This window comes from Cuculus canorus, chromosome 1, assembly GCF_017976375.1.
Source record: "Cuculus canorus isolate bCucCan1 chromosome 1, bCucCan1.pri, whole genome shotgun sequence".
Classification (NCBI taxonomy): Eukaryota; Metazoa; Chordata; class Aves; order Cuculiformes; family Cuculidae; genus Cuculus; species Cuculus canorus.
Genome location: NC_071401.1, coordinates 80,954,995 through 80,980,202, shown reverse-complemented (window position 1 = coordinate 80,980,202; position 25,208 = coordinate 80,954,995). Strand labels below are relative to the sequence as shown.

Here is a 25,208-nt window from a genome sequence, read left to right as displayed (position 1 = left end):
AAGTCCTTTATTGATCTGCCAGCCCCACTGGGGTCCCTAATCATTTTTCTGCTGATTTCACTGAGCAGGGAAGCAGGCTTTCAGCTTGGGCAGACTCTTATAACCCTGTTGATTTCAGAGGCTCTTTGGCAACTAGTTAATGGCATTCTCAGGATCTGCATGTCAGATAATTAATAGAAATGCACTTAAAAAATGATTAAAAAAATGCTTCATTCTGGGGAATTAAAAGCTGTATCACTTACATGTGACTCAGAGAAAGGTCTCTTGCTTTCTGTCCCATTATGACAGGCATGCACAGACCTTCTGTCACACCACAAGCAACTTACAGTGGGCCTGCCACCAGAACCCCGTGAGAAAATTATTACCACGTAAGTTGGAGCTCTGCCTCAGTTACAGAAACAGCCTGACCTTCATATTCCTGACAGTACTGTTCTGCTGCTATTACCTTGTTTTAAAACTTATTTCTCACTTTCAGAAGGAATTGCAGCCATCCAGGTAGAATCATAGTCACCTTTGCACTACAAAGGTGTTTCTGGGTGACTTTGTTCTGAAGCTTGTTCAAGAGGTGAATAGCAGGTGCCTCAGTTGCTGCTAACTGTGGTTTGCCTTCTTGCAGCCCGCTGCCACCTGAGGAGCTCACAGATCTTATTTATGAAGCCAGCGGCCAAGACATCAGTATTGCAGTCCTGACCCAGGTATGCAGCATGTGTAAAAGGGTTCTTTCAGATGTGCTCACCGTGGCACCAGTGTTTGCTCTGTGACTGGGAAAGCCAAGAGGACCCACTCTGAATGGGTGCCCTTATATATTTGTCCTTACAGGAAATAATTACGTATCTGGCGATGTACGTCCGTTCACAGCCTAGTCTTTTTGTGGAGATGCTCAGGCTCCGCATTGGTCTGATAATTCAGGTGATGGCCACTGAGCTGGCTCGGAGTCTGAAATGCTCAGGTAAGAGCAATTTTATCAAAAGAGTGCAAATGGTGTTATTTCTGCCTCACGTCATTTGTTGATTTTTTTCATTTATACATGTTAATTCCTTTTATTAACTTCTTCATGCAGCATGCACAGTTACAAACTTTGAAAATAACTTATCCTTTTGACATAATCAAAGATTCCTGTCCCTCTATCCCTCAGTTATTCAAGCTGAAGTGGACTTAAATACTTAAGTTCCCTGACTTTCAGTAAGTATTTGAGATCCAGGTCATCAAAGTGCCTGTGTGTGTATTTAAGGACCTAATGCACCAATGTCAGTGGGAATTAGAACCCTAGGTGTCTTCTGAATATTTCAGCTTTAATTCATAGTTCTGGTAGTTTTTATTCAAAGTAGCTTCTGATCTTCTTCCTTTTATGTGTAAGCCATCTCCCCTTGAATGTGCTTTGTTGAAAAATATTTGCTGCTTAGATTTCAGCTAGTGATATGTTATTTTGCCAGGAGGTCAGTAGAAAAAAATTCTTACAGGCCCCCAAGATGTTACTTATGCCCTACAAAACCCCAAGAGTTAAGTAACAGACAAGTTGGTGCAAGGCAGAAGTATTTCATAACTCTTTTTGGAAGACAAAAGTGAAACTAGAGAAAAATCATGACTAGAGAGAGATTTGAGAGATCACAGAAGAGTTTTCCCCGTTGAAAGGAGCCAGAAGTCTAAGGAGTAATCGTGAAACACAATCAAATTAAATGTCACAGATATACTAGTCAAATGCTGACACTTGGGAGCATGATCTGGGCCATATTTTTTTGTAGCTTAGCTCTTGTTGCCATTTGTAATGCCCTAGCATATCCTAAAAGGGGATGACTTTGTGGAAGCATGTTTTCTCCCTCATGGAGTGAAGAGGAGGGTCCCTGCTGGTTGGTTAAAGGGAGCTCACTTTGGACACTGCTGCTCCTTAACCTGAGTACTGTCCTCCTGCTGCCACTGGAGGACAGGAAGTTTTCCCCTTAGGAGAAGTTGACAGAAGGAGCCAGGTCATTTTCTGGGATAATTCTGTTTCTGTATGAAGAGTGTAGAGAAAGCCCTGTTTCCCCCAAACCTGTGGCTGAATGGTGGAAGCTGCTTTATTCACAGCACAAAACCACTCTTCCCTGAGGTCCATTTTGTTATTCCTTAGCCTTAAACAACAGCTGCTTTATTACACTGCCCTCAGCTTCATGTCTGCCTTTTCTGTTTTCCTGTGGCAGGTTTGTCTGCACACACATGTGCTCGTGTGTATGTATGTGCTTTCTCTCTCACTTACAAGCATGATCTTTTAATCAAATAAAACACAAACCTTCTACTTGTGTGCTTTTCTTTATGAAATAACTCTGATTTTGTAATTCAGATCTACATGTGATTTGCTGTTGGGAGATCTGCTGTAATGCCAAGATCCAAGTGATCTTGCTCCACAAAGGAGAAACTGCTTTCTCATCACCAGCTTGCTTCAGTGTGATTTTGCACAAGCTGCAGCATAATGTTCACTAGTGTAAATAGTGTTATTTCCATGCAGTGTTTGTTGTTTAGTTCTGAAATGTATTTCCTTTGATATGCGAGTCTTGTATTAACTTTTTTTTAAAGGAAGCATTAGCCACAAAAGTAGGTGATTGGGCTTCATTCAGTCAGCAGTTTACTTGGGGAAAGAAGCTATAAAGTCACCCATAGAGATGTTTGGTTTTTTTTTTTTTTGACTAGGTGAAGAAGCTTCGGAGAGTTTGATGAATCTAAGCCCCTTTGATATGAAAAATCTCCTACACCATATTCTCAGTGGGAAAGAGTTTGGAGTGGAGAGAAGCTGTAAGTTGTTCATTTGGGTACTTGTATATGTTAAGTGACAACTATAAATATATAGTTAGACTGTCTACTATCTCAGCACATAAAACAGAGGTATAGGTAATGTATTAATCATGGGTGACCAGCACATGGGTATGTCTGCCATGGAATAAACAAAGCAGATAGAATGGGAGCTGTCCTGCACAGTTGTATCAAGTTTTCAGTGATATGAAGCAAGCTTTTAAACTGAAGAAATTTATGTGAACATAATGAAAATCATTAGAAGGTCGTATCTTGCCTGCCTTCAAGGAGCATGTCTGTGATGCCCAGATATTCTCATCTGGCATGTCAGCTGTCTCCAGGGTTCATTCTTAGGTTTTCACAGGCTCATTCCAACTCTGACATCTTTTGAAGCTATAGTGTCTTGGAACATCAGGCCTCAATAACCAAGTGTAGGTCTGAGCCCCTTACCTGAGGCAGTCAGGTTTGAACTGTTGATGGGATTTGAAAGGATGCCATCACCAAGAGCATTGTACCCTTCTGAATGGATATCTATTCATCTTTAACCTCTAGATATAATTTTATCTTTTTTCTACCCCTAGAATTTTTAAAATGTCCATTTTCTTCTTTTAGTGCGACCTGTAGATTCCTCATCATCTAGCCCTGCGATTTCTATTCATGAAATGGGGCATTCCGGAGCAACAAAAACAGAAAGAAGTGGTATTACTAAACTGAAGAGTGAGATGAAGCAGGTGAGGGGTTTCTGTCAGTGCTCATCAGAAAATACAGCTGCTCTGTAACTGTTTTATGTTAGGTTTTGTTGCTGATAAGTGGCAGAAGTTTCCAAAGCTCCCTTGATTTAAAGCTGATGACAAAGTAGCAGACATTAAGGGGTTGTTTCCTCCAAAATGTACTTCTTGGTTTTGTTATTGTTTCACTTGCGGAATATATGATACAAGAACTTGAACAAACTCTAACTTGTTCATGGCATCAACTTTAAAACAGCTCTTTTGTCCTCTTTAGCTAAGGAAAGGTCAGTTGTACAAAGTAGAGCTTTCATGCAAACTGTTCATTTTTAAACTCTGCAAGAGCTGCTGGTGTGGTTCACTTGCCTTTTGGAAAACATACACTTGGAAAATAAATCTTGGTTTGTTTTCTTCCTGTTTTGTTTCTTCAGGAATGGAGGATGATTGCTGCTAGAATCTATCGGAATTTACATTCAGTACTTTAAAATCCAACTGAGCATATGGAGAAGTAGGATTGAAAATACCTCCAAAATATTCTGAATGAATGTGACAGATGGTTTTGTTATGGGTGGTTTTGATTTCTCTGTTTTTATGTTTCTATTAGTAGTTTACTTTTGTTATAGATGAATAAGAAGTAGGATACATTTATAAGAATAGCTTCATATTGTTCAGCCTTCATTGTTCAGCTTGGAGAAGAGAAGGCTCCAGGGAGAGCTTACTGTGGTCTTTCAGTACACAAAGGGAGTTTATAAGAAAGGTGAAGAGAGACTTTTTGCCAAGGCCTGTTGTGACAGGGCAAGGGGCAATGGTTTTATACTGAAAGTGGGTACGATTAGATTGGACATAAGGGAAAAACTTTTTATGTGAAGGTGATGGGGCACTGGAACAGGTTGCCCAAAGAACTTGTGTTCAAGGCCAGGTTTAACAAGGTTTTGAGCAAAATGATCTCATGGAAGATATTCCTGCCCATGGCACAGACTAGATGATCCTTAAAGATCCCTTCCAACACAAACTCTTCTGTGATTCTATATTAGAAAAGCATTTTTTAAGAGCCCTCTTTACAAGCAAACCTGTTTCATTTAATCTGAGGCCATTTCTGTAATTTTCTAAGGAAGTATTTAGTGTTTTCTCTTGATTGTATGAAACAGATTTTCTCAGTAAGCCTTTCTCAGACAGGACTGGCATTTCCGCACGGTCTTGACATGGTGGCAATAAAGTTCAGTTAATGATTCTTCATGGGAGAAGCAAGGCACCTGCAAAACGCATGGTGTTGGTTTCACGAGACCTGGTTGCCGTGTTTGAGCCATGGCGCTGCCTGAGCATTGTCATGGCCAGGCCTCATAGTATGGCTGTGGCTGTGAAGGTGCTGCTCGCTGCCTTCCACCACCCCTAAAGTGACTTAGGGTGTCCACTCTGAGCAGGGCTTCCAGTCCTGAACTTCAGCGCCTTTCCAGGAAGAAAGAGGAACTGAGCACTAGATGGCAGTATTATTTTGTTTTAAATGCAAAGGTGGGCCTGAGCTGGAACACTGGAACCTTTGTTGACATTGGAAATGTATATCCTGCATTGCTTTTGTAATAGATGGAAACTTGGTGTTTTGCACAGAGAAGGAGATGTCTGGGTTTGGTTTTGTTCCCCTCACCTTGCCATTCACACTGCTTCCTGTCATGTTTCACTGTATTCTCTGAATGATTCACTAGATGCTATTATAATGTCATTTTGAGTGGGGAAAATCAACCTTGTGTTACAAGGAACGTTTCAAATACTTGTACTATTGTCTCTTTGCACCAGAGCTCAGGTGTTGAGTGAATGCAATGCTTTTGTTTGTTGTTGTTTCTTGAACCTGAATATCAAGCCTTTGCCTGGGTCTGAACCATTAATGGTTAATTAGGAGGCATGGCTTGGGGTAGACTGTTACAGAAAAGCACTCTAAGTCTTGAGGTTCTGCATGTACATTTTGCCTTCCAGCTGTTTGCTTAGCGCTGTCCACCTGGCCAGACAGTCACCCAGAACTCTTCTTGCAGCTGGTGGAGAGAGATGCGTGCCTCCCCAGGCCAACAGGTGCCTCCTTGTACGTCTCTATGACAGGGGAAGTCATTGCTCTTCGGGAATGTCTAGACGAACCTAACAAACCTAGACACTCACCAGTTGCTGGATGGCATGGCCAGCTTGTGGCTGGCAAACAGGCTCCTGGCATGGCAGGGTGTACCTCATGGTGACTGTTGGAATAGGCAGCAGATGCCCCAAAGTCCACTGAGGTGCAGCACTGCAAGAGGCCGGGGGCTGTTGCAGTTTTCCCCTGAGCTTATTCCGTGTTTCTTATCTTTGCATGGATGAGCTACTTGACCTTGTTTGCATCATGTTCTGTCATGTCTGTCTGTCTGACATGTTGGTGTCTGTTTTTGTTTTGTAGTTCTTTCGTGAGGGCCACTCCATGTCCAGCAGCATGTTCGCTTCCACGGTAAAACACCGTCTGCAGCTGCACTCCTGCTCTTCACCCTTTGCGTGTATTTGTGTGTGTGTATGTGTGCGCGCGTGCGCGGGTTTTGTCTCTAGACACCTCCTCTGACCTCTCCTGCATAAAAACTTGTTTTCAAATGCTGCCCCTTTGTCTTGTTCCTGTGCACTGGAAACCAGTTCTCATTAGTGATCTTTTAATAGAAGTTGAGTCTTGCATTTAGATCCACTTAGTTCTTCTGACGCTTAAGCAGTTGTAGCATATAAAGCACTGTAGAAGGTTTAGCCAGTTGATGGTGGATTATGTTACAGGTGTCATTGGGATTTAAAAGTAATGCAGCATTGATAAAATCTGGCAGTCCCTGGATGGTGATGAGCCCAGAATAGCTTCCGATCGCTGAGACAGGGTAGGGTTTATGGGCAGGGGTATCTTCTCGGGTAGTTGTCTTCTTTCTAGGCAGAGAACTGTAGCTCTTCTTTCACTCTTGCTGTTGAGGAAGATGGTTGTTAACATATTCTATCAACAGAAACCTCAGCAGTGTAAAGTAAGTCTGAGGCTCCAAATCTGTCATGAAGAGATGGAAAGTTTGCAGCTATATGTGTGCACTTTGAACTGGCTGTTGTGATTCATGGTTCTTCACATCTGCAGACTTACTGTTGATGGCACACCTCCCAAGGTCCTAAGTACATAACTGCAGAGCACCACTAGCCCTGTGGCCTGGCCCAAAAACCGCCAGGTTGCTGTTCTCACCCTCTCTTCAAACATACCAGCGCAGAAAGGCAGGCTTCCACTGCGTGTTTGATTAAAGTATACTAAATTGTTCAATGAGATCTTTGCTTCTCTGAACCACCTGAGTTAGCCAGATCAATTATTGTATGCAGGTGGTTTTCTCTACTTTGGCACCAACCCTCCTGCTGACCTGCTGCGTCTTCTAGCTCTGCTCAACAGGGTTGGAGGAGGTTCTGTCTGTCTTGGTTAGCATGCAGTGGAAAGGAACAGGAAGCATCAAAACGTCAACCATCTCTGCCTCACTGACACCAACAGGAGTGGAAATGGACTGTATTCTGTTTGCAGAGCTTGGCTGTGTAGAATAAGTGATCCTACCCTTTGCAAACATACAGGTTTTGGTCTTATTTTTGTCCTTCCTTACTACTTTGCTCAGGCGGTTTCTTACTTGGAGATTATGGGATTTGAGATGGGGCTGTCAGTGTAGTCCTTACTAGGCTGAAAGGAACAAGGAAGCAGAAGATCATGTGGTGTCTGGGAGTGCACAGAGCGGGCAGAATGCATGTGTGGAAATGGGAACGAGAATCTGGTGATAGTGGCACATTTTTGAAGATAATTTGCCGCCTAGTTGACTTTCCAGGTCTGGTAGAGTAAAACAATACAGCAACAGTGACAATAAAGGAAACAAACAAGGCTGATACTTACAGAGAGGCAGGCAGGATGACTACACAACCACATTAAGTCAATTTTTAACCTACTTACTTTAATGGAGCTTTTGGCATGGGGCACTTCTCTTGCCGGACTTGTGGGTCCTTTGATTCTCTTACAACACTGAGCCCAAAATCTGAGTCAAATCCCCACCAACTTGAACACTAGTAACACTGCCCTGGGAGCAAACGCATGCTTTTAGTCATGGCAAGTCATGCCTTGTGTTGAGCCAAGCAGTGAAGTTACACCTTGTTCGACTGCTTGCCTGTTTTGTTGAGAAATGATTGAAGCAGTGGATAAGTGAAGGTTGTTGTGAAGGAGAGAGAAAGGGATCAGTCCTGCTCTGTCATGACATCATAGCCTGTATTTTTGCCATGGTTCTGAGGTGGCATTGCAACAGAATGATGGATTCACAAGGAAGTAGCACTTGGGGTGGAAGCAACTGACAAAGACTGTAATTTTTCTTACAGAGGGGCAGTACTCCATCATCTCCCACTAGTACTTCTTCTACTGTCTCCACTGGAGACACGAGCTGGGGTGACCGAAAAGGGCAGTGGCTGCGCAGAAGGAGGCTTGATGGTGCTATTAACAGAGTTCCAGTGGGCTTTTATGAGAAGGTGTGGAAAATCCTTCAGAAGGTAAGCTGACAGCAGTGCAGGGCAGGAAGCAAGCAAGCTGTACGGTAACTTGGGGACGTGGTGATCCAGAGACGGCATGTTGTCAGGAGCTGGAGTTGGTCTTCAGCTGACAGACGGGTGGAAAATAGAGCCATTACTAGGAGGGTGTCTCTTGAATGTAGAAGGGCTCCATTAACAGAAGTTCATGTTTGTTTGAAAGTGTACTTTTCTCTGAAACCACCACTGTTTTACCACTGCGTGTTTCACCTAAAGCAAATTGTGGGCAGTGCTGCTGAGAGGCATTGCAGTGCAGAGAATTTCATGTGCTTCTCTTCAGCAAGGCTGTAAGGAATGAGGCAGGGAACTGCACTGTCTTTTCCAAAATGTCATGAGATCTCTTGTTGGCTCTTCTGAGCTTTATGGCATTCTTAACAGATATTCTATTTGGTTTTAAGTGAAAGGTAAATCCTTGCCAAGCACCTTGGAGATCAAGGGCATGGAAATATCTTGAAGCAATCCTCCAGGAAGGAGGAGAGGGAAATTATGAATTCTTACTCATTTGAGTGGTTGTGCACCTGTTTTTCTGATTTCCCGGATGAAAGTCAGCATTCAGCACCTTGCAGTGCTGAGCTGTTTGTAACTAGACAACTGGGAAAAATGTGCAACACCAGCTGATGTTGATTTTGGTTGTCTTTTTAAAATCACTTATGCTGAAGCTGTTAGTGTTGATGTCAGCCAAGATGAGTTATATGTGACCCTGTGGCTATTTACTAATGGGATCTCTCAGTAGAGTGAGCATCACTTCTGTTTTGACCTACTGTAACAGCTTTGAATGGAATTGTATTGGAATGTTTTTCTGGCTATTAGAATTAGTTATGCTTATTTAAGTTGTCTTCAGTACTTCGCTCTTTGCCTTTCTTTGGACTACTCATAAGAGCTGTCTCCTCTTCTAGGCATGTTTTTATGTCTCAGGTACCCAGGTCTGTCATTTCTTATCCTGCATTCTCACTGCTTAGGTTTTGTCACTCTTTCCTTGTACACCACTTGGTATTTCTAACACCACCTTTCTTCTGCTCTTTTCTTGGCCCACATCCAAGCACCACAACATGTTGATATCCTTAAATTGTGGTGCCCTGGATCTGAAACAATTAAATGTTGTTTTAGCAGAAATTAAAAGTAGAGGTTCTTCTGTAGTCTGTTGTCCTGCTTTTGCATTATCTTTATTTTTTACGACCTTTCATACAGAATGTTCTCACTGATTTATTTTCCTCCTTCATTTTGCCTCCTGCTGTAGTGGCTCTATGAGTGTTTTTTCCCTCTCAGTATCTGGACTGGAGCTCAACACACTCTCTACGTGCCATAGAATTATAGAATGGTTTGGGTTCATAGAGACCTTAAGGTTCATCCAGTTCCAACCCCCCTGCGATGGGCAGGGACATCTCCCACTAGACCAGGTGGCCCAAGGCCCTATCCAACCTCATCACGAAGAATTTCTTCCTAATGTCTAATCTAAATTTTCCCCCTCCCGTTTTATGCCATTCCCCCTGATCCTGTCACTACATGGCCTTGTAAGAAGTCCCTCCCCAGCTTTCCTGTAGCCCCCTGCAGGTACTGGAAGGCTGCTACATGGTCTCCAGGATCATTCTTGCCTCCAGCCTGAACAAACCCTACTCCCTCAGCTTGTCCTCATAGCAGAGGTGCTCCAGCCCTCTGATCATCTTCATGGTCCTCCTCTGGACCCTTTCCAACAGTTCCGTATCCTTCATATGCTGGGGATTCCAGAACTGGACACAGTATTCTGTCAGGCTATTTCTAACTTCTGCCAGATTACATAGTAACGTCTTCAGCAAAAGTGAAATAGTATTTTAAACAAGCTTTTTGTTGTTTGGGGACTTTTGTGAATTTTTGTGTTGTTTTGGTTTTTTTTAACGGAAGGTTGTTGCATATTGGCTGGTATCAGAGAACACTCAGATTTACTTGCAAGAACTGTAATTTCTGTTTATTGTCAATGTTGTTGTTTCAGTGCCATGGTCTGTCCATTGATGGATACGTCCTTCCTTCCTCAACCACCAGAGAGGTACAGTAAAACGCCAATGATTTTCTAGCTCCATAACCGAATGTTTGTTTTGACAGTGCAAGATGCAGCGGTGCTGTTGTTGCAGATCCTTGGGTTTAAGAAGGTGAGGAGATCTGGGCCTTCCCCCAGTACCCTCACCAGCTTCCTAGAGTTGTGGCAGGTTTTCCACTGTGCTAAGTCTGCCCTCTGCCCACCTTCAGTCACCGCGTGCGCCCACAGAGCAGTGCTTAAAAGAGGATGGCTGATGGCAATCCTTCGGGCAGGGTGAGGAGAAAGCATAGCCCTTCTAGAATGAAGCAGACACGTGGCTTGCCACTTGATAATTTTTTTTATCACATCACAGTCACAAAAGTAGGTGCCAGTTAAGGATGATTGCTTCTTAACCAAGGCTTTGACTCTATAAATCTATAACCTTTCCTTACCATTTTTTCCCGTAGTTGGATTGCCATTCTGTCTTCAGGCGCTCTGGCAAGTTTCGAAATCATATCTATTAAACTCTTTTGAACAGTATTGCATTGGTTGAAGAGAGCTGCTTGAGTGCCTGAGACTGTTTTCCTCTCTGGTTCCCTTTGGCTTCCTTCTCTTCTGAGGGATGGTGGTAACAGCTGAAGAGAGGAGCTGGAATTTTCTGCCAAATTTAAACCTTTTTTTTTTTCAGAATGGAGAGCTGTATTTATTCCTATTGTATAGATAAATAGGCTTATATTTTTAGCCTGTCAGACCTAGACAATATCTAATTTTGCTGTTTAAAGGAATCCAATGAAATAAGCACAAACCTCCTCAGGCGGCAGCCTTTCACGTAACATCTGTACAGCTATGCCAGTGCAAGTTAAGCTGCTCTACTAAAAATATAGTTATCTCAAAACAGGTGGCTATATTTAAAACTTGACAGTAATTTCAGCTTTGCAACTAACCTGTGATGCCAAAAAAGGTTCTTACAAGGCAGGGTGCGTGAGACTGCAGCACGAGGAGTAAGAGTTAACTTGCCAGCTCAGCATGAGCAGTCCTGTATGTAACTACAACGTGTGTGTGATGGGTTGCAGGGCTGGAGCAACCTTCTGGAAGTTGCGTAACTGTTTGCAGGATCAGGGCCTAGTGACACTAAAAGTTTCTGTTAAGTGCTAAAGCCGTGCAAACATTTTGTTTGCTTCAGTCAGACTACTCTCATGTGCAGAGAGGAGCATATGTTTAAGTGTTTGCAGGATGTGGGGAACTAGCCTTTTGGGTTTGTCAGTTTTCCTTTCCATTTCCACTCAAACTTGCCAGATGACCCCATGCGAAATCAAGTTTGCTGTGCACGTGGAGTCGGTGCTGAACCATGTACCCCAGCCTGAGTACAGGCAGCTCTTGGTGGAAGCTATTCTCGTTCTCACATTCCTCTCTGACATCGAGGTGAACAGCATCGGGGGCATCATCCACGTGGATCGAATTGTGCACGTGGCCAATGACCTATTTCTGCAGGAACTGGTGAGTTCAAAGGGCAGTAGTGGGAAGCCTCCGCAATTGAAAATTATCCCCTGATGGTTTTTTAATGTATGTGATGAGCTTGATCTTATCTTATTCTTTCTTCTACAAAGACAGACCAAATCACTTAAGTATCTTCTCTGGAAAAGTAATTTAGGAATTGTGGCAGATTTAAAGGGAATAAAATTGTAGTGGCTAACGAGCTCTGAAGTACATGGGTAGATTGAAGTGAAGTTTTGCTTTACCAAGGTATTAGAATTATCAATACTTGAGTAATTCCACCCGCCACACTCATCCAACTAAGTCATGTGGGTCCTGTAACAACCCTGGTGAAGATTTTTGTGAGGAAAAGGAGAATTGCTTTCAGCATAAATGCAAAATCATGTGACTGGTTTTTTTCCCCATAAATAAGGATTACATGCCTGACTTTCTCTAATTCTTTGCTTGTGTCTTTTCAGAAATCATTCGGAGCTACTGGTAGTATCTTGGAGAAAGATGTAACCACAGGAATTTGCCACTTTTTTTATGACAGTGCTCCGAGCGGGGCCTATGGCACCATGACGTACCTTACAAAAGCCATAATTATTTATTTACATGATTTCCTGCCTAGCACAGGCTGTGCAATGCAATGAGCAATGCCTGATGTGGGAGGGAAGGCTCCAGAAGTCCTTTCTCCTCTTTACCCTGTCATGAAGCTCTGGTTTAGTTGCTGCATGTACGTGTGCTGTGCACTACCTCAGCGTTCTACACTAGTTGTCATGTTAGGTGCAGGCCTGCCTGCAGGAGACAGGTAGGTGGAATTTGGCCTGGTTTTAAGAGAGTGTGAGAAATAACAAATAATGAGGCTTCTTCTGCCCAAAGTGCATGAATGTAATTCATATTAAATTAGCAAGAATTACACAGTTCCACCAAGGGGAAAACAAATTACTCTGTGGAGATCAAAAGGCATAATAAAATGAGAGCACTGTATCTCAGACATAGTCTCCCAAATAAGGGAAGTGGTGGAATTCATTAATTTTTCTCTTGCTGTGTGTAAATGTAAATTGTCGTGAATCACTAATGCACAGTGTGAAACATCCAAGGAAATGTACGTTGGAGGAGTAGGCATAACTTAGGTGGTATTTCTAATACATGTCTATGCTGATTCTCATCTCATTTGCACCAAGTCAGTGCAGGGCTAACGCCAGTGGAGACAAATGTCTTAATGTATCCACTCACTTGAAGGGATAGCCTCTCTCAGGAAGCACCATCTCTTTAATCTGAACAAAACAGCTTCCCTGCATCCCCAAGGCTTTGGAGGCAAAATCTCAAAGACTCCAGCTTCTCCAAGGTGACAGACAGTTTTATGCCTGTAATCCCTTCCTCTGAATGGAGCAAGATAAACCTCTTCCACTCAAGGACCCTTTCCAAGTCCCCCAATCCTTTCCCTTGCAAATAGCTTCAGAGTTAAGAATGGCATAATTGCCACCCTTCTAGCACAGCGAGAGTTTATGGAAGGCTTTGATGTTTCTCTTCCCTTTTTTTTTTTTCTTTTCTTTTTTTCTTTCATATTTTTTTTTAATTTAAAGTCGCACTTGTCACATGTAGTTAGGGGTGGGCTGCCTGAAAGTCTCCCTTCACTCAACTCCCAGGTTAGTGCCTGTGCCTTGAGTATTTCCACTGAAAATCAGCTTCTGCGGCTGCTCGGAGAATAGGTGTGTCCTGCAGGAAAATGGCTCTCTGGCCACATAAACTGAAAACAGAGGGAGGCTGCCTTTTGGGGGAGAAAACCCTGCTGGACCCCAAGCATCCCATCAGCTGTGGTTTTCCTTGTGCCGGCACTGCTGGTTTTTCCACCAGCCAGCACGCATCTGGCTGACAGCTTAGGAATGGGGCTGTAGCTTCAGCCTTTCCCACGGCCATGGGCTCCCTCAGCACCACTGGGTTATGCTGGCACTGCTGCTGTGCGAGCCAAGAGGATCAGAGCGAGTCGGTTTTACCAGGTAGAGGGGAAAAGAGCAGATCTTGCCTGTGAAAAGTAGGTATTTTCTGTGCTAATAAGCCTGATAAACATATTTCTGTGAGAACTACTCCCCCCCCCCCCATTCTCTCAAAACATAACTGCCATTTTCACAGGATTTGAAAACTTTTGTAACAATAGCACATGGTGCTTATAAGAACAAGTTGTTTGGTTCCAGTTTCACATAGATGCCTGAAATACTTTGTTGAAAGAAGGGAAGTAAATCCTTATCTACTCTCTGGTTGACAGCACCCATGGTTGTGGGGAGGCCAAGCTCCCGACAGCTATGCCACCCTGCTTGCTGTCACTGCGAAGTTGCTGCTGCTGTAACAATGTCTGGACATGAGCAGAGCACGGATGTGGTAGGCATTAGGAGGTGATCTTACCTTCTTGCAGAGACCAGGAGATTTTGGCAGTCCTAGGACCTAGGAGCCCTTAGACTGGATGCTCTGGAAAAGGCACGTGCTGTGTTAACCACCATGGAAACTGAGGGCCTTTTGAGGGGCTAATGTAAAGGTATGGTTCAGGTACAATTGGCACTTGGATGTGGAAGTCATTTTAGTGGCACAGTGCCTGTTTTGTATGGTTTTGCCTTCGTTATTATGTGTGATTTGTTCTTTTTCATTTTTATATGTGTTGTGAGAGATCACCATGCTTGTTTCCCAGTAAATGAAAGTAAACCCCTTTGTAGAGTTTAAGCAGACAAATGTGACAGTGTGGAGAGTGAGCACACAAGAGCCTGTGGCATTGTTTCTTGTTCTGTCCAGTATCAAAGGAAAAGGCAGTATGGTGGTTAGTTTTGCTTTTCTTGTTGAATCCTAGTTTGAGAGGGATGCGAGGTAATTTTCCTTCAGACCACCTAATGTATTTTGTTTTACATGCAGCTGTATTGAAGTTTAAAACAATAGAGCCTACACTAAAACATACCCAGACACCCCTTAATTCTTTCTTTTTAGTGGAAGTATCATAGAATGGTTTGAGTTGGAAGGCACCTTAAAGCCCACCCAGTACCAACCCCCCAGCCATGGCAGGGACACTTTCCACTAGACAAGGCTGCTCAAAGCCCTGTATAATCTGGCCTTGAACATCTCCAGGGATGGGGCAGCCTTGTCTTTCCTGGGCAACCTGTTCCAGTGCCTCATCACCCTCACAGTAAAAGATTTCTTCCTAGTATCTAATCTAAATCTCCCCTCTTTCAGCACAAAACTGTTCCCCCCTGCCATCATATCCCTGTACTCACTGATAAAAGAGCCCCTCACCAGCTTTCCTGTATCTCTAATTTGAAACTCGTGGTATGACCTAGCTTACAGTATGTTTATGATCATCATGACCAGCTATCACATGGAGTACAGGCGCTTGGGTTCTAGTTATGTGGTAATTTGAAGAGTTTAGGTAGCTGATGGTGAAGGCTGGGATGTGGAAACAAAAGGCAAGTGGAATGAAAACTCTTGTCACCTCTGGGTCAGGACCAGTCCCCACTTGCTGCTGCATTAACATTCAGACCGAAGAGCCATTCCAACTGGAGAGCCACATTTAGTGCAAACTTTATTAAGCAAATAAGGTTTTATACAGCCCCCCCTGCTTTGCTGAGGATCCACCTGTGTGTGTGTGTTGAGCTGTTGCAAAGCAGAGCTGGTGGTGGCGAGGGGGTACTCCCAGATACAATACGTGACAGCTTTGCAGTTTGTGCAGCACTGAGCTAATTGGCATAGGCTTGACTTGTCTGTCAGGCTTCCCAGGGGAGACAGCAGAGGATAACACGGTCAACTTCAAGTCTTTGGAAACTCATTTATGGAAAAGGAAGGCAAAGATAAACAGAGACGCATCGTGTGCCTCAGAAACAAGGGCGTTCATGAATTAAAATAGAGCTGGATGAAACCTGGTCTTCCCAGTTTGAGAGGCACTGCTGCCCTAAGCAGTTTGCAGCTGTGGGCACAGAGGCATCTCCCCAGCTCCAGCGGGCACTCAGCTGTGCCAGTGGGCAGGAGTGGGGCTGGCTGGGGGCGCTGGCCGAACAAGGTGTTACGTCCAGCTCAGAGCATGAACTGTCCACCCCAACCCAGCTCCTCCAGGGAAGCACACTCCCTGCTCGCAGCCTCACAGCTGCTTCCTCCTCCCACTTGATATGTCAGACCAGACAGATCAAAAGCAACATTCACTCTTTGTGGCTCCTGTTTCTGCAAGTAGATGTGAAAACTTAATGGCTGGGGTATGAAATACGTTTGGCTTCTCTCCTGCTAATTGTGGTCTCCTTACTTAGGGAAAGAGCCCTGCCAGGAAGTGGAGTGCTTAGTTCCTACTAGTCCTAAAAAGGGGCAGTCACTTTCTATCACGGAAGACCTGGGTTGCACTGCTTGTGTCCATGGGGCACTGTGGGACCGTGTTGCCCCTCTGGCAGCAGCCAGGGGCTTGAGTGAAGCAGGAGCATGGGGGCAATCCATGTGCAATGTCAGGTACTCTCTGGCATTGTCCATAGGTAGGAGCAGAGTTGTCCAGAAAGTGGTAACAGGAGAGATGCCAACATCAGCCAAGACCTTGGGTCCTCAGCTGCAGACTGATTGAGTCCCTGCTCAAAGGACTGATCAGAGCTATAATATTAAGTAGCTACTGCATAAAATAGTGGAATTGAAAAAAAAAAAAAAAGATTGGGAGTGGGGGTTATGGAAGAACTTCAGCTTGAACACTGGATTTAAGTAAGCAGTTGGGCTATCTCCCACTCCCAGTTTTAGTCTTGACTGGCTTTTATTCCTGGCATTGGATGTTTCAGTTTCTCCCCCCTGCCACACCCTGCTGCTTCTGTCAGGTCCTTGAGTGCCTTGAGCAGCTGACAGGGCAGGCTTTTTTTCTGGCTCTATGACTCAGCTCCTCGCTCTCTTCAGCGCTGCATCCCTGGAAGCCTCCTCTCACTGCCTGCAGAGGGAAATGCAACACTGCAGCCTTAACTTTAATCCCCTCTTATGGAGTGATCCCCCGAAGTGAGCTTTCTGCTAGGGTAGCTTCAGGAGCATGTCATTGGAGGGGAACATGGAAGCTGGAGACTGTCAGCTGTGTTTTGGAACTCCATGTCTTGTTGCACATCCTAGCTTTTTCCACTTTTCTTGGGGGTAGGGTGAGTGCTAGTGGTGGCTAAGGAGGACTCCAGAGCTGCACTGTCCCATTCCACCCTGTCAGTTCATGCCCACAGCAAGGAATCCAACAGTGGGAAGTGAGATCCCATGACACACCAAGGTGTTTGTCCATCTTAGGAGGAGCAGTTGTTATTCCACTGTAATAAGGTGGGGCTGATCCTGGCTGATCCCTAGATTGGAATAAATGCATGCTAGCAGCAGAAATTCGCTGCTACTGATGCCATTGCAATTCTACTGTCAACTTGTTTTGCACTATAGAATATTTTTCTTCCCCCCTCCCTTAGGCAACAGAAGTGAGCATGTGTGCATGTCCAGCTACAAAATACTTCTGCAGAAGTGCAGTACCTTGAGCCTGGGTTGCTGTTAACATGCTCTGATGATAAACTGCTTTTTGATTTTGTACTTCCAACACTGTTATTAAATAAAAACTAGCTTCTTCACTTAGCTTTATCTTTCACTATTAAAATTTAAAGATGCGCTAGGATGGAACCTTTTCCTACCCAAAAAGCACTTTGTGCACACTGTCGTTACTAAGGCTGAATTAGGTAATGCTGTTTTCAAAGAGCCCCTGGCTGGCTGCACTTCACTTTATATTTTAAAGTCGTCCTTATCACTGTCTACAACTACCTGAAAGGAGCTTGTAGCAACATGGATGTTGGACTCTTCTCCCAAGTGACAGGCAGTAGGACGAGAAGGAATGGCCTCAAATTGTGCCAGGGCAGGTTCAGATTGGACATCAGGAAAAATTTCTTCACCAAAAGAGTAATTAGGCACTGGAACAGCCTGACCAGGGAGGTGGTCGAGTCCCTGTTCCTGCAGGTATTTAAAAGACATATAGATGAAATGCTCAGACATATGGTTTAGTAGTGGACATGTATAGTTGGACATGATGATCTCAAAGGTCTTTTCCAACTGAGTGATTCTATGATTCTTTATCAGTGGGGGTCTTTTAGAGCATAGTGTGCATGAAAGTTGTCTGTATCTTTTCGCTTCTTCCCACAGGAGCAGGTAGGATGGTACTGGTGGGAATGGGAATATTGGCTTGCATTTTGGGGGGAGGCCGGGGGCACCAGACTCTTCCATCTTGCTGTGTTCCAAAAGCTCAGTTTCAGAATTTCTTAGTTTACTTGGTAAAGAACTGGTGCCCAGTTATATGCAAGAATATTTGAGTTTGCTAGTACCCAATTTATTTTTTTATTTTTTTTTTTACTTTTGTGTCCTTATTCATCTTTGTTTTAAGGAAACCCAGTTAATCTTCAGGAAAAGCGTGTTGTACTCCAGTATGTGTAGGACACCAGAATGCAGGCAAAAAACCACTACACTTACACATTACTGTTAAAGCTAAAGCTTTATTTTGTGATTCATTTTATGTTACATTAATGCGCTATGGATTTAGTGTTAAGGTGCTGAGTTATGACTGTTTATTAGCTCCAAACCCCAACAAATGTAGGGAAAAGTAACAAGTGGCAAGAAGAAATACAGTGCAAGGATAAATGTCTTTCAACTGAGATCCTTTAAGTTGTGTCTGTAAACTTTAAGGAGGACAAACAGTGACCTGGAATGTTTTAATTTCACTGTATCATGCAAAGGGCAAGATTAAACGTAGGACTATTGTTTTAAGTAGATGGTGGTTCTCCCCTATTTTCTTTCCTGGATTGGGTAGCCTGCAGCAGGCCTCTGTCGTGTATGTTATATCCCAGAGAAGAGTTTGATATGTTTCTTGTGTTCATCAATGCTGTTTCTCAGCTATTACTGCTGAAAGAAACACTAAAGCTTCTCTTCCCATGGGGCTTGTAGGTGTGACCTTGGCAGTGTTCACAGATCAGATTGATGGGGGAGATGCCACCAAGGGGGAGGATAAGCTGTAAGGTACTGATGTGGCAGTGACACAGTCATACTATAGGCAGTGAGGTTTTATCTCTTATGTCTCATTATGACCAGTTATCTGTCATCCAGAAGGGACTAAATAAAGGCTTGCACAGTGACTGCAGTGCTTTCTGTGTCGAGCAGCCTATGCATGGTTTGTTAGGCTGGAAATTGGTTTCCCAGGCTGCTTCTGGCTAGTGCCAGGAAGGTGAGCTTCCATGTCAGCCCAAAAGCAGTACTGCCTTTTCATGAGTTTGCCTTTTTCTCTAGTCTGTGAACCACGTGAAAGGCCTCTAAAAATTCATTGAAGTCAATGTGGCCATCCTTGTTGTAATCTATGTGGAGGACTAACTTGTCAAGGGATTCATCGCATACATCGATGCCCAGGTGAGACATGAAGAGTTTCCATGTCTGGCCGAACTCCTCAAGAGAAATCAGACCTGAGGAAGACAGATGGCAGTTTGCTTTTTCCAGCACTGTTTCCCTTTCCTACATACATGTACTCAGGCACGCATGCACTCTCCTTCACTTCAAGGAAGTTACCTGCCTGCCATGGCTTGGGAGTGTTTGGCGATTTCATGACTAAAGTATATTTTTACTTCAGATAATGATGGAATGCCTTCAAACAGCAGAATTAAGAAAGCAGTGAATATTGAGAGGGAGACTGGAAGGGTTAGAAAAAGCCCCCAAAGAGTGAAGCCTGTGCTGGAGGTGAGATATGTGAGATTTTGTTCTCAAGCTAGGCTCTGTGCACTGTCGCTTATGTGGTTAGAGCCTGAGTGCTTGAATTAGTTTTCATTAAACTGCAAAAATGACATCACCTCTGGTTCCTCTGTATTTAGAAGCCTTAAGAAGGAAACACAGTGGGAAAAGCTAACTATCGTAGAGCTGGTACTGTGAAATTATCTAGACTTACCTGAGTGGTCTTTGTCAATGACGTTAAAGATGATCTCCAGATCCTTTCTGTATCTGCACAGTGTTTCCGCCAAAGCTGGCTGAACCTGGTTTTGAAATTCCATACAGGAAACCATTCAGCCCTTATCTTGAGTTAGTCTAACCACAAAATATCTACTGTACAAATCTGTGTTCCCAGTTTAACTTCTTAAATGTTTAAAAAAAACCCTTATGGTCAAGTTCCCCGGAATGACACTTTGTGTCTTGCCCTGAGGAATAATCAGCTAAAACCTGTCGCTTTCAGATGGTTGGGGGGAAGGAGCCCTTCACACCTCCTACATTCAGTAATTATTTGTGGAAATTTGGATAATCTAGGGAAGATGCTGTATGTCATGCACTTGTAGCAAGCTTTCACTGTACATATGTGAGTGGATCCTGCCATTTAGAAAAAAGATGTAAGACAGCAAAGTACTGCTATGCAGCCGCTTGGCAAAAGCTGGACTCCCTAGAAGAGACCTCAGCTACCATTAAACATCTAGAAGTCTGCCTACAAATGTGACTCCCTCCTACAGGTGCCTTAATTGGCTCTGGAGCACATTTGAAATGCTCATCTTAAAGAGTGAGGGTTGAGTGCTCAGGGTAGGATTTGTCTCATTTCCTCAGCTACGTTATCAAAATGCCCTTGACAGTCAATGGAAAATAAGCAGCATTTCTAGCATGTGATTCATCCAACCTATTTTAGGCATCTACCTTCGCAGGGAATGATGATTCGTACCATAGCAGTGCTCATTTCCTTCCAATGACTATAAAAGGAAGCTTGGCAACTAGTTCAGTTGTAGATGTCTACCTGACTGGCCAAACCACTGTCTTGTGCCTCATGTTGCACTAAAAGCTGTTCCTTCAAGATGTGCGAAGAGATGTTTTCCTCCTTACCTCTTTTATAGGTTGATCTATTTTCAAATCGTAAAAGCACGACATGAAGTCAACTTCTCCATCTGCGTTCGCATGTGCTAACTGAGGCCGCAGCATCCTCCAAGGCAGCCCCAGCTGTAGGACAGACTCCATTGCCGCAGCCCAGTCATTGACAGAAATCTTGCCTGCCGGAAGGGGTCGATTCATTGTTACAAGTGTTATGTGACACAGCACGTACCGGCATTCCTTCTGCCGGTTTTGAGAAAGGTTGCAAACCAAATATTTTTTCTAGCCCTGGGATAAAAACCCTCATAACAATGAGCAGCAGGGTTGGGCTGAACATTTCCATGGGTCCTTTTCAACCTCACCAACTTTGTGATTGTATTATGACATTCAGCATGTTCTAATACATTTTGAGAAAGGAATATGTTAAACAGTTGTTCAGTGGCCAAAGAAACGGTCCCATCATGTTACTGATTGCCCTCTTAGGGGCACAGATGACAACCCAGTCAAGTGAGATCCTGACACGAGGAAAGGTTGTGTTTGTGCTAAGAAATTATTAACTCCTTGCTCCTACATAAAAGGTTTATGTATTAACTTAGCAATGACTTTCCTTCAGCTGATGGATGAGCATGTGTCTGCTACTGGCATAGCCAGTCAACTTTACTCAAATTATCTCTGAGACTCAGGAGACCACTTTCCTCTCACCTGAGACCCCAATTCCCTGTCTGACATCTGAAGACATTCCTAGGTAAAAGTGGTGACCTCTGAGCTTCTGGAGCTGGATTTACCTGCCCAAACCATGCCCAGCAACACTTCTGTATTTGCCTGTGTGTTTCAGTTGTTTTCTTTCTACTTAAAGCGTCATCCTGTCAAGTTGTTTTCTGGGGCTGAGCACCTGCTAACACCTATCTTCCTCTGTGGTCAGGAAGAACATAAGATCAACCAGCCTCTGCTGCCCTCCAGTCTTACACTGCAGGCAAGACCCTTCTCCAAGGGATTTGTCCCCTCTGCCCCAGTTGACGCATGGAAACTGTTTTCCCCTATGGTGGCAACTGGGCAGAGAGGTAGTCTTACCTGTGCCGTTGACATCATATTCTGCAAAAGCACTAGTGAGTTCAGACCTGCGAGCATAAATCTTCTCTCGTAAGGACTTTAAGGCAGATGATTCAATTGTACCCACCCTAGGAGGAAGGAAATGCAGAGATCATTAAAGGATTAAAATCCTCCTCACATTTTATGCTTTTCAACATTCATTATCAAATTCTTACATCCTTTAGCATGTAGTATGTTTAAGGTCATTCTAAAAGACAACACTGGAGGAAAAAAAAAACCCCAAACCCAGCAAAACAAATAAAGCCCCATAAGAATAATCTGAATTTACGAGATAATTGAGTTTATGTAGGTAATTCTAAGCCGCTTTGCTTTAGTAAATCTGACCATAGTGCTAGGTATGGCAAAGCTGTCATGATAAATATTTTGCACTCAATTCTTAACAGGATTTGTTCAGATTAACTCTGCAGTCTTAAAGCAGAACTGACAGACAGGTGCAGGCTCTTTATGAGTCCCTGGCAATTGTCTGTTCTAACTGCTTACCGTGCCTAAGTACCTTTGGGAGTTTCTCAGGAAACCAAGTCAGAGCATTTAGAACATGTTTTGTTTACTGTATTATTTTTTAAGTTGTAAAATAGAAAACCAAACCAAATAGATGTCTGTTTAGTCAGGCAATAGATTTGCGACAGGTACTGAGGTGTTAAGCGAGCACACGCTCACTGCATACACAACACGGCTTTACCTCTCCCGAAGATTCTGCCTGCGTGTGTACTTGCTGACTTGATACTGCACAAAGCGAGGAATCAGTTCAGGATTCAGTTTGATGTATGCTCCCCGGTTGCTCCCTTCCTCATAATAGTTGGAGGCAGAAAATATAGTGATAACCTGATCGTAGGAAACAAAGAAATTGGATTGGCTAAAACAACTCTTCTTCAGACAGATTAAACTGATCTTAGGAAAACACGCAGGTTGCAGAGCTAAGTGCCTGCATGTAAAACCAGAGATCAACAGCTATCATTAGCCTTGTACTTTTTGAGTCAGAGCTGCAGGGTTGTGTTTTTGGCTTGTCACAGGGAGACTTCTGTTCAGAGGGCAGCTCGATAGAATGTTCTGTTAAACAGAAACCTCTTTCTACGATATGGTTTTCAGGACTCTTGCTGACCTTCTGACAGACTGTCAGAAAGACAGGCCAGGAGAGAAATTATTAAGTTAAAAGGTTTCTTAAGCCTTAGAGCACCTCTTGCACTATATTTACAAATAAATTTCCTCAGGGGTTTTGTTGATTTTCATTTTTTTTTCACAAGAGTAATAAGCCCATCCACACTCACTGAAGCTGTAAAGAATTTCTTTTGTCAGAACACCATCATTTATTCTAACATCTGTCTAGCATACAGCTCCCCAAAACCCGCTTTAAAGAATTCATTCATTTTTTTAAATTAACTTGGCAGACAACTCTACTGTGGGTGCGCCTCTGAAATTCATGGGAGAATTCTACTTTACATGGAAGCATCTTACCTTCCCATCATGACTGATCTCATAACCTTCCGGCTTAAATTCATGAGACCTGATGAGCATTTTCAGATTATACCTTTCAAACAGCTTGGCAGTGACATCGGGGCCAAAGTAACAACCTCCTCCTCGACACTTGTTTGGTGTGCAGCCCTTTTGGCTTCTTGGATCACTCCAGAGAATGTCAAGGATCTGTAAATAAACTCAAGGAAGTTAGGACTGGAGGCAGTTGAGGACTGACAGGCTTTGGCTGTCTAAAGTACTGGCCATGGCAAAAGCCTCACAGTACAGAGAGAAAACACACCTGAGCTAACAAGTACATCTTGTGTTTTCTTCATTCCTTTCAGTAGGACATTCTTTTGGGCCGAAACTTTTGTTCTGCTTTTCTTAAGAAACATTATTTAGATTTTGGATTAACTTTTTCAGGAGAAATATTGTTTCAGAAACAATTGCACCTCCTTTTGCAGCTGAAGTTTTCAGACTCGGGTGGTGCATCAGGAATGGTACCAGGTGCCTGGGCTATTGCAATTAAAGCAATAGCCGCTACCTTCACATGTAGGTGTGAGAGGGATTTTCTATTTTGCATCACAGACCTAATAATCATGTGTGTCAGTTATTTTACCTAAACTAAGCTTGGAAGTGCCTGCTCTAAACATGACAGGAGTTGCCTTTGGCTTTATTGCCTAGGGTTAGCTCATGTTTCAAAACAAGATTTTACTGCCATGAGGGTGAATTATTGTGGTTTAAAGTCACCCCTAATAATTCTAGTCAGGAGCAAAGATTAGGCAAAATGTGTTTGTTTAAACCTCACTGGACAAGGTTTGTACTAACACATTACACTTCATGTTTGTGACCATGGCTCAGTGGAGGCTTGATTAGCTGGGGGAGTGTCACATTTGAGGGGTTCCTTGTGCCCATTCCATTAGTTTGTACATTAGGTATATGTCTTGGGAAATCAGATTTTCAGGGATGGATTTGCCTCTTGAGAAGCAAAACAAAGTTGTGTGCCCCTTAAAACAGCTGCCTGAAGAGAAGCTCAGAAAAATGCAACTCAATTTTGAGCTTTTAAATTGCTGTGCAAATTAAACTTTCCAAATTGTCACACTTTATTAAAATTACAGCATGATAAGAGCTTCATATTGCCCTAATATCCAAGAGGAAATGAACAGCCAGAGGACAAAAAATTCCCACTCTTAAGTAATCAGCCTGCAGGTCTCAGGAGCTGAGTAGGTTTTTTCTTTTTTTGGACAATATCAGCATTCAGCTGTCAAAACCACAGCCAAAAGAAGGTGCTCACTACCACTGACAACTGCAAAGTCTGACCTATTTAGATTAACAACCACTTATGTACCAACAGATTCAACCACACGAGGGCATGCAAAGTCATCTCATCCTGAGCAGTTTCCTCCTCCTAACTGCTAAGTAAAGAAAACACTGGGTTAATTGCACCTATAAGGTATAAAATCACAAGCCTTTATCACCAAGTCTACAAAAAGCATCCAAAGAACTAGTAGCTGGGTAGTTTACTCCCAAGAATGATGGGTTTTCTGTTAAGAGACAGGGCCTTCAGACTCAAACGCTGTGCCTGGGCAGAGCGCCTGCCAGTTTTGTGCAGGGCAGATTCCGTATCAGTCTGTCTTCTGTTTCACTTACTTGTTTCCATTCCTTCAGGGAGGGCTCTGAAGGCAAATTTGAGCCTGAAAGCTCAGTTGAGCCCGATGAAGAGACGTGTTGTGGTTTTCCTGCAACGTTCTGGTTGGCAATGTGTTTACTCGGTTTGGTTGTGGTAATTCTCTCCTTCACTGGGTCCTGTCTGTTTCTCACTGATTTTGGTGGCCGCATCAAAGATTTCAACTTTAAAACAAACAAACAAAAAAAAAAACCCAGACATTGGAATTGTTACCAGACTATAAAGATGGTACAGAGGTGTCAGCTGAAAAGCAAATCAGTTCCTGTTTCCTGTACTTAATACTGAACTCTTCACGATGTCCTGAATTCACAGGTTTGGTGAAAGCTGCACGTTTGGCACTTGCAGCAATTTTGCATTCTGTCTATCAGCAGACATCCTCTTCAGAGCTATTTTCTTATTCTTGTGAAGACAGACAGACTCGTTCCAAACCATGTCAATCACCAGGTCTCACTGTAGAACAAATACGGTCCGGGCTCAGGGCAGACACTGAATTGCCCAGCTTCACTGGAAAATTAATGTATATAGTACTGAAGATGAAACAGCAATTGCCACTGCTCTGATACAGCATCATGCTGCAAGGTTAATATGGCTAAAATAAATGGTATATAAAGAGGATAAC

The 25,208-nt window shown here is 43.4% G+C and overlaps 2 protein-coding genes across 4 annotated transcripts in view; one reads left to right on the top strand and one right to left on the bottom strand.

Moving 5' to 3' along the window:
- Window positions 1-12,966, top strand: part of PHKA2 (phosphorylase kinase regulatory subunit alpha 2) — a 44,450-nt gene extending 31,484 nt beyond the window's left edge. Inside the window, exons 23-32 of one of the 2 annotated variants that reach the window (XM_054067565.1) lie at window positions 289-368; window positions 617-695; window positions 820-949; window positions 2,665-2,766; window positions 3,376-3,494; window positions 5,902-5,949; window positions 7,851-8,018; window positions 10,021-10,074; window positions 11,341-11,541; window positions 11,997-12,966. In XM_054067565.1, coding sequence (XP_053923540.1) covers window positions 289-368; window positions 617-695; window positions 820-949; window positions 2,665-2,766; window positions 3,376-3,494; window positions 5,902-5,949; window positions 7,851-8,018; window positions 10,021-10,074; window positions 11,341-11,541; window positions 11,997-12,170 — 1,155 coding nt within the window. In that variant the 3' untranslated portion in view covers window positions 12,171-12,966. The remainder of the gene's footprint in view (window positions 1-288; window positions 369-616; window positions 696-819; window positions 950-2,664; window positions 2,767-3,375; window positions 3,495-5,901; window positions 5,950-7,850; window positions 8,019-10,020; window positions 10,075-11,340; window positions 11,542-11,996) is intronic. The other variant, XM_054067651.1, reaches the window with a different exon arrangement.
- Window positions 12,967-13,100: 134 nt separating this feature from the next.
- Window positions 13,101-25,208, bottom strand: part of PPEF1 (protein phosphatase with EF-hand domain 1) — a 51,650-nt gene continuing 39,542 nt past the window's right edge. For both annotated transcript variants that reach the window (XM_054067776.1, XM_054067854.1), the window contains 7 exons: window positions 24,553-24,753; window positions 22,906-23,091; window positions 22,133-22,275; window positions 21,415-21,521; window positions 20,359-20,522; window positions 19,448-19,532; window positions 13,101-18,971 (listed from right to left, as the gene is read on the bottom strand). In XM_054067776.1, coding sequence (XP_053923751.1) covers window positions 18,778-18,971; window positions 19,448-19,532; window positions 20,359-20,522; window positions 21,415-21,521; window positions 22,133-22,275; window positions 22,906-23,091; window positions 24,553-24,753 — 1,080 coding nt within the window. In that variant the 3' untranslated portion in view covers window positions 13,101-18,777. The remainder of the gene's footprint in view (window positions 18,972-19,447; window positions 19,533-20,358; window positions 20,523-21,414; window positions 21,522-22,132; window positions 22,276-22,905; window positions 23,092-24,552; window positions 24,754-25,208) is intronic.